Source organism: Myxocyprinus asiaticus, chromosome 44 (assembly GCF_019703515.2).
Source record: "Myxocyprinus asiaticus isolate MX2 ecotype Aquarium Trade chromosome 44, UBuf_Myxa_2, whole genome shotgun sequence".
NCBI lineage: Eukaryota > Metazoa > Chordata > Actinopteri > Cypriniformes > Catostomidae > Myxocyprinus > Myxocyprinus asiaticus.
The window spans coordinates 23,704,991-23,713,286 of NC_059387.1; the positions used below are offsets into that span (position 1 = coordinate 23,704,991).

The following is an 8,296-nucleotide window of genomic DNA, read 5'->3' on the forward strand; positions in this document are numbered from 1 at the left end:
TATTTATTGGCTTTGTCCCAGAAAATGAAGTTGCACACACATTGTCTACGGTTCTAAATATACCACCAATATTATTTTCTTTTAGATGTTAATGAAGAGTCTCATGTTGTTGACAGCACCATGCAGTTACCACAGCACAAATCTGATAGTTCATATTTAAAATTATCTCTTTGGCAGCTTGAAAATGATTACATTTTTAATCACGACAACCACATCATTTTTCACTGAATAATGAATAGCCTGTTTCTTTCTTGCTTAAACAATATTTCATATAATTTTCTGAAGTTGTGGTTTGAACAGCAATGTGAGTTAAAAACTCTGGGAGGACGAAAAATGCTGCCTCTGGCGTCGGAAAATGGACTGTGCCCTCCTACTGATGCGAAGGGAAAACAGCGTCGCTCCAGTTGCCAGAGTTTAAAGGCTTTTGATTAATTGCACCAGAGTGAAACACTTGTCAGCTCTTTGTGTTTTCCAATAAATTAGAGACTCCTGAGACTTTACGCACTCATTCAGGTGAGGACTCTGCGTGTGCACGGACATATATCTCTACTTTCCGCTGTGACTGGATATTTGTATATTTTTGCAAAGGGAAAGTGACTGTTCTTTCACTACGGAGCTTTTGCCGAGCAGCGCAACGAAACTTTATGCAAGAGAAGTTTTTATGCCTTGACGTTTGGTTTTTAGGACAGCACACAAACGACAATACAGGTATGCTTTTCTGTTGATTTGAGTAACTTCTCAATAACCAACATTACAATAACCATCAAGTCTAATTAACATGTCTGTGGTAGAGATTGCATAAGATCTGCAAGACCTAATCTTGTCTGGCTACAATTATTTTATAAAAATATGGGCAACTCACAGTAAAAAACAAAAAGTGAATATAAAAAAAGTTTTTTTTTTTTTTTTATTAGCAAGCTAAGAATAAAAATATAGGGTACATTAAATGATGCTTAACCAAACATGTTTTTAGGCATACTATAGGCTATATAAAAGTGCACATACCTGAGAAAGTTTAAATCTGTTTGCACGTGTTAACACGTGTGTTATTATATGTCATTATCTAGATAAAGAAGCTGGAAGACAGACAATCCATATGGATGGCAGTGGTTCTGTGACAGTTATGGATGACAGTCCCGCATCCAGCCCCAACTCAAGCCCCAGTCCTGACACGCTCTCAGCGGACAGCCGGCGCACAGAGGCCCTGTCTCGCTCCAGGGTGGTCCCGTCCGGTGGCCTTGGTGGCAGAGGGCGACCGGCAGCAGCCAACGCGGCGCGCGAGAGAAGTCGCGTGCAGACCCTCAGACACGCGTTCCTCGAGCTACAGAGAACATTACCATCGGTGCCACCGGACACCAAACTATCCAAACTCGACGTTTTGATACTGGCAACCACATACATAGCGCATTTAACGAGAACCTTGCAAGAGGAGGGAATGGAAGAGGGGGAGAACACAAAACAAACCGAAGCTTTAAACTCACTCAAAGGAGATGGTTACTTACATCCCGTGAAAGTAAGTCTTAATTCTCTTGTAAATTGCATGGTAAATCAAGTTGTCTAATGTGTACAAACAACATGAAATAGATATAAATATATTGGCTATAAATGTAGCCCATAAAACGACAAAATATTTTAAATGTGTTTCAAAATGTACTTACATAATTTTTGTTCAAGGTTAAAAATTCTTACTTTTATGCATGAAGAATTTATGCGAAACAGTTAAGAAGGTGAATAATTGGGGAAGGGTTTAATTTATATATCTGATTCCGTATTTTATGTTGTGTCTATTGGTTTTTTATGAATGGAATCAATAAAAATGTTAATAACAAAAAAGAAGGTGAATAATTGTCTCTATTTATCGTTTTTATTTTGTCTTTCAGAAATGGCCAATGCGTTCAAGGTTATATATCGGTGCCACTGGCCAGTTCCTGGGAAACTCAAATGAAAATCAAGGGGCGTCTTCGTCGTCATCACAAATATAGATCATTTGCACGTGAGACTTTTTGAGATAACGATGACAAAAATGAAGGTTAAAATTATTGCTGGATTTTTAAATGGTTTTTTTTTTTTTTTTTTTTTTTTTTTGGGTGGAGAACTCCATGACAGTATTTTTGTTGCATAAATGGTTTAGTGACAGCCTTAAACTTAAGAAGGTTGTTTTACGCAGCAGCTCAACAAAAATTCAATTTATGTTTTTCATATTGAAATGAGGATCAGTTAGCAGTGAATGGTGCCATATACTTGGATGTGCATATTAATATATCCCTATTATTTCAAATATGTAAATAAGATTAAAATATTAAACAAATTGTGTGTTTTGAAAAGGCTGAAAAAGCTGTGGATCTGTTCAGACTTCCGTACCTTGCAGTTCTGTACTTGTTGGTAAAATTGTACTCCGTGTGTTGGGTTAATGAGCTGTCATGCTTGAGCTGTTGGCTATGCACTTTCTGTTACAACATTTGCACTAAATGCATGTGTGAATAACTAAACATTCGTCATGTGAAGTGGTCTGTCAAAGTCGCAACAATAGCATCACGGTCCCCTTTTCACTCTTCTTCATTCTTTTTTCGCGTGAATTGGTGCAAGTGTACATGTGGAATGGTAAATAAAATAAAAGGATTTTTAAACTGAAATTACACTGATCTCAAGTTTTTTATTCTCATACAGGATGTTTTACTGAACTAAACCCTTCACAATATAACGAAGACCATAATGCCGGGTGTGTTCTCATCGCAAGCAATTTAGGAATTACAAAAACTGGGTGCAAAATATTTGACATCCATCAAAAGTTTTATATTATCTATGTTTTTATCTTAAACATTTTAATGTACTTCTGATGTAACTATTATAATGGCATCATGCTGTAAAATTGCTTATAGAAACATTTAACGCTTTAAAAATGTCACTGAAACAACAAGGTTGTGGACAACACTGTCAATTCTTCTTGTCATTTGAATGTTGCTTTGCCCTGTAAAACCTGTTTGAAGGAATTTATCTGTCCGGCTGGCTGGATGGATGGATATGTATTTATTTGTATCCTACCCTGTAAAAAAAAAAATCCTGTTCTTTTTACAAAAAAATAAATAAAAAAAAACTTGCCAGCTGTGGTTGCCAGAATAAATATGTAAAAAAATAAACAATATGTAAAATGTAAACAACTTTACAGAACAACCTGTAAATTTTAAAACTGTTGTAATTTACATGATCACACTGGCACTGTAAAAAAAAATAAAAATAAAAAATAAAAATAAAAAATACGTCACAAACTTGATATTAACCTTCTAAAAATCCTTCTATTGTTAATCACCGTAAGAATTACAGAAAAGCACATGATGACATGAAGTTAATCAATAGAGGCTCTTCCAGGAGCAATGACTAATAAACACGTAGAGACAGCGCTCAGTGTCACTCACAAACACTAAACACCATCAGTGTAACACTTGTGAAATTTAAATAATGCAGTAAATATTAACTAAACTACATTAAATATAAAACAGAACACCCCAGTGTACGTAACTGATATTAAAATAAGAAGAAACATAACTATTCCCATAAAATATAATGAAATATGATGGGTCATGCAGGGAATTGTGGGAACGCCCGATTATTGTTTTTAACTGTAATTTTAACAATCATTTACTGTACATGTTAAACAATGTACATTTTTACCATTAATTATACAGGAAAATCATACTTTTTACATCTAACAAATGTCATTTTTACAACATTTTATCGTAAAAACTAATATATTAAATGTATTACAATATATTAAAAAAATGTTACTGTATATTTTACAGTTAATACTCATTAATCAATTAACGTTTTTTTTTTCCCCTGTAGCATTTTTACAGTCTTTTACCGTTCAAATTACAGACATTTTTTACAGTGTATCTATTTATCCAAATGTCTGTCCAGGTTTTCTTTTATTGTTTTATTATTAATTTCTTTTAATTATTTTTGTCTTAATTATTTATCTTTACACTGTGTGAGGAGGTGTGTTTGAGATAGCAATGGTTAAGCGTGCAAATTTGTGGGGGGAAAAGAAAGAAAAATAAATACATAATCGTATGCTTGGGTAGCCTACTAAAAAGAGATTAATTGATGTACAGTGATCATTCGAAATCAACACAGGTCTACTATTGTTAAAAGCAGTCCTATGACAATCCCCTTAGAATAAAACACTTTCCTCCAACGGCGCTCAACAAGCAAACGACAAATAAACCTAACACCCGGTGAGCGCGAGCTTAAAATAATTAGAACTGCGCATGTGCTCACTCCAGGAGGTACGAAAAAAAGTACGCATGCGCGACATCATTTAGGTTCATGCGTTTTCTTTCCAGGAGTGCTGCACATTGCACCGGTATAACTGAGGTAAATTATATTTACTTAATGGTACCGAAATAATTTATATGTATTTATTAACATGCGTTTGAACAGTACAGCAGTGATATGTGGCTTTGATCTTCACAAGGTTAGAAGCTCGTTGAAGATTTTTGCATCTTGGTTTGCCCAAGTGGTTGGTCTAAAAGCTTGTTCCATACAGAACAATCGATCGCTTAATTGAACAAAATGACTTTAATTAGCTGAAGTCTAAGTGTTACATCTTTCTGTAGAAGGATCAGTTGTCTTCATGAAGAAAATTAGAAGGAATGTTTCTTTCATGATGAGTCTGTGAGGCATTTTGTTATTCACATATTAATAAATTCGAATGGAATTAGTATTCACTGTCCCCTTTTTGTGTGGCATCATGAAGATCCTTCCTTTAGGCTACATTACTGGGCAGAAAATCCTAACACCAAGTGTTTTTTTGTTTTTTTTAGAGCTAGTCTGTTCTGTTACAAGTCAGACCAGCTGAAATCTGTGCTTTTTCTAGCAAGATAATAATTTTCAGAGTTAATATCAGAATCAGAATGAGCTTTATTGCCAAGTATTTACACGTACACAAGGAATTTTGTTGGTGATAGGAGAAACAAGTGCTCACAGAACATGATGCAGGGTTTACATTAGCTTTACATAGTATATATAGTTTCAGCTGGGTGTATAGACTTATGAAACTGAGAATTTGAACAGATTTGGAGAAAAGATATAAAGTTAGTTCTTGTTGATAATTCATTTTGTGTATAGATTTAGTGAAACTGAGCATTTGGACAGATTTGGAGATGTTATCAGATCACTTTGCTGTAGTCCCTGACCTGTTTGAAGTCTTGAACACTAAAGTGGATGTCAAAGTTTAATATTTTACGAATATGTGTATCTGCCTGTTCCTGACAAGGAAAATGTGTCTGTATGATCAATTGTGTGTACTGTCAAGGTGAGCCTTTCTACACCAATGATCATGCTGTAATCATGACTCCAAGAAAATGTTCTAAGCATCCCAGGAGGACTGTTATAAATCATTTTGGCAGGCGCGTGTCCCAGATCCAGTGATAGATAGCCCCTATGCCATTTGCTGTGCTGTCAGCAGGACTGTGCTCTGTCCGGTATAGGTCTGCTGTCCCTTGTGTGGCCGTACTGTTTTGGGAATGGTCTTTACATGGCCTGGATTCTTAATCAGGGCTTAGACTCACTTGGAGGTGCTACGGTCTTGGTAAAGGTCCTGACCTTGAGTTAAACTAGTGTTGCCCAGGCCGTTGTGCCGGTGTGGGAGGATCTACTCATGCTGTGTTACATGTGACTTTTGACCTCTAGTTCATCAGTCATCTTTTTGAGGTTGAATTGAGTTTTTCACTTATTGGCGCTTCCCTCAGTGCTGCTGTTTTGAGGTAGCACAAAATCAATGGCCTTAATGCGTGATGGGTAATTAGTGATCATTTTTGGGGAGGTCTGTCCACTCTTTTGTCATTATGATAGCTCTTTTCATTTACTTTATATCCTTTTTTGTTGAGCCAGATGAGGATGATTGCTGCTGCTGCCAATGGAGAGAGGACCACTATAAAAGAAAGAAGCTAAACTGATTAGGCCTAGATGTCACACTTTTTTTCTCTCTCTCTCTCAACTTGTGACACATTTATATTGGATTGAGTAATAGAAAACAATCTAAAATAAGTGAATGTGTACAAGGAAGCTAATTGTTTTGTGAGCTGGTGGATACCAGAAATTCTGCCTGAAGCAATGATGATGATCACATTTTGCCATTTACCCATCAGACCAGAATGTGTTGTTGACACCATGACTATCTGAAGCAAGAGCAGAGTTGCTGATTATCCAGTACCCCACTTAAAGTAAAAATATCAAACCAGTACTAATGTATTGAATTGATCCTAGCCTTCTTGCCCCACCAGATCAAAGGATTGCAGCTGGAAAATGATAATATGAGTCTTGCAGCTTAATGAAGATTGGTAATTATTTTACACTTGCACATTATCACTTTTGCTGTAAATGCGTTTCATGCAGTTTATCCATCTAATCAGACTGGGCTGTTAATGCTGCACCTGTAGTTACCTTGAAAGTCTTTTACACTAGAATATGTAAGCAAATTATGTATTTTTTGGACAAAATGCTTGTACTATGATGAATTTCAAATTTTTGCCATGTACTCTTCAGACTAGATTGGAGTTTTGAAATTGAGTAAGATTACTAGGAGGCTAATTGTCTTGTGGGTTGTTGGGTGCCAACAGTTCTGCCTAAAGCAATGATGATGATCACATTTTCGCCATTTACCCATCAGACCAGAATGGGTTGCTGACACTGTGACTATCTGAAGCAAGAGCAGAGTTGCTAACTACCAGTACCCCACTTGGAGTAAAAATATTAAACCAATACTAATGTATGGAATTGATCCTAGCCTGCTTGCCCCTCCAAATCAAAGGATTGCCACTGGAATAGGATGACATGAGTTGCAGCTTAATTAAGATTTGTAATTTTATTTATTTTTTACATGTTACTATTGCTTTAAATATGAGTTTCATGTTTTTTGCAGTTTATCTATCTGACTAGTCAATGCTGCACTTCAATTTTACATGAAAGCGCTGGAGCTTTTTCGCAGAATATGTAACATAAATATTATTGTAACAAAATGCTTGTTGCCATGATGAATTTAATATTTTTGTGATTGGCGTTGTGAAACTTTGAAAAAGTTTACTTGGAGGCAAAATTGTTTTGTGGGCTGTTGGGTGCCACCAGTTCTGCCTAAAGCAATGATGATTTTCATGTTTTTGCCGTTTACCCCAGATTGCGTTGTTGACTCTGTGACTGTCTGAAGCAAGAGCAGAGTTGCTGACTGCCCAGCACTCAGTTTGAGCAAGAACGTTTCAGCACCTAATGTATTTGTTCTAAGCATCTTCCCCACAAGGTTGCCACTGGAAATGGGTGACATGAGAATTGCATCTTGATGGAGAGACTGGTAATTTATTATTATTATTATGATTAACTTGTGCTTGTTACTGAGTCATGTATTTAATCGGTGGTTCATATTTTATCGACAATGTCCTGTCTGGTGCATTCTCTGTCAGCATTTTTCTTACAAATAAGTGTCATTCAACCTTCCCTCGGAACAACTTTACTCACTCAAACTTCACAGCTGCTTCTGCATCATGCACACCCTTTGTTGAGAAGGCACGAGACGGAGGCTCCTGGTTTTCGCCATCAGGACTTCATTCAAGTAAGTCAGGATTATTTTAATTCGTCAAGAGAAATAAAATGGTCGGATATAAAATGGCTTTGAATCATTGTCAAGGTTGCTGACACGTTAAAAATAGCTATTGTTAAGCTGCAATTAACGTGTTACTGACGTGATATTTGCAGTGAAATCATGACATTCATCTTAAGTTCTCATTGCCAGTATATTGAACCACTTGTATGTATAATCATAAAACCCTGCAGATACAGTGCAGACATTAGAAAATGTTCAGTTTAGACAAATCTTTCGGGAAATGAACTTGAGTTACGGATGTAATAAAAATGGACATGACTTTTTGGCAGATCGCTTTCCGTAAAAACAGTTTATTAAATGCACAATGCAGACATAATACTAGCCACACAATGAAGAGGGGTCGACACTCATAAGAACAAGTAATATTACATTTTTATTCAATGTCATTTTCACATTAATGTGTAAAAACCAGCGTGATCATTGTAAAAACCAGCATTTACATGTAAGCACATGTTGAGAGGAAAACCCATTCAAAACTCTTTTTAAAACAGCAAACGTTGACCTCTGAGACAATGGTATGATATCCGTTAATGCAGCATTATGGAATTAATTAACATTGAAATCATGATGTAGCCATGCATGCCATATCAGCGTTAAAAACAGCCTGCGTTGACAGCTCCAGTTGGTACTGCACGAGCTAATGGC

The 8,296-nt window shown here is 36.2% G+C and overlaps 1 protein-coding gene and 1 long non-coding RNA gene across 2 annotated transcripts; both read left to right on the forward strand.

The window, feature by feature from the left end:
* Positions 1-447: 447 nt before the first annotated feature.
* LOC127434171 (transcription factor 24-like) lies at positions 448-2,606 on the forward strand. Its single transcript, XM_051686713.1, has 3 exons — positions 448-708; positions 1,068-1,513; positions 1,881-2,606. The coding sequence occupies exons 1-3, from the start codon at positions 645-647 to the stop codon at positions 1,980-1,982; spliced, it is 612 nt and encodes a 203-aa protein (XP_051542673.1). The 5' UTR covers positions 448-644; the 3' UTR covers positions 1,983-2,606.
* A 3,673-nt stretch (positions 2,607-6,279) lies between these two features.
* Positions 6,280-7,568, forward strand: LOC127434173 (uncharacterized). Its single transcript, XR_007895995.1, has 3 exons — positions 6,280-6,338; positions 7,171-7,342; positions 7,520-7,568. It is a non-coding gene; the product is annotated as an uncharacterized LOC127434173 (long non-coding RNA).
* The last annotated feature ends 728 nt before the right edge of the window (positions 7,569-8,296 follow it).

Bases quoted from the DNA above. Each gene is read 5' to 3' on its own strand.
- LOC127434171 (XM_051686713.1), top strand. From the start codon at position 645: ATGCAAGAGAAGTTTTTATGCCTTGACGTTTGGTTTTTAGGACAGCAC. The intron at 709-1,067 runs GTATGCTTTTCT...GTCATTATCTAG, and splicing joins GCACACAAACGACAATACAG to ATAAAGAAGCTGGAAGACAG. The intron at 1,514-1,880 runs GTAAGTCTTAAT...TTTGTCTTTCAG, and splicing joins GTTACTTACATCCCGTGAAA to AAATGGCCAATGCGTTCAAG.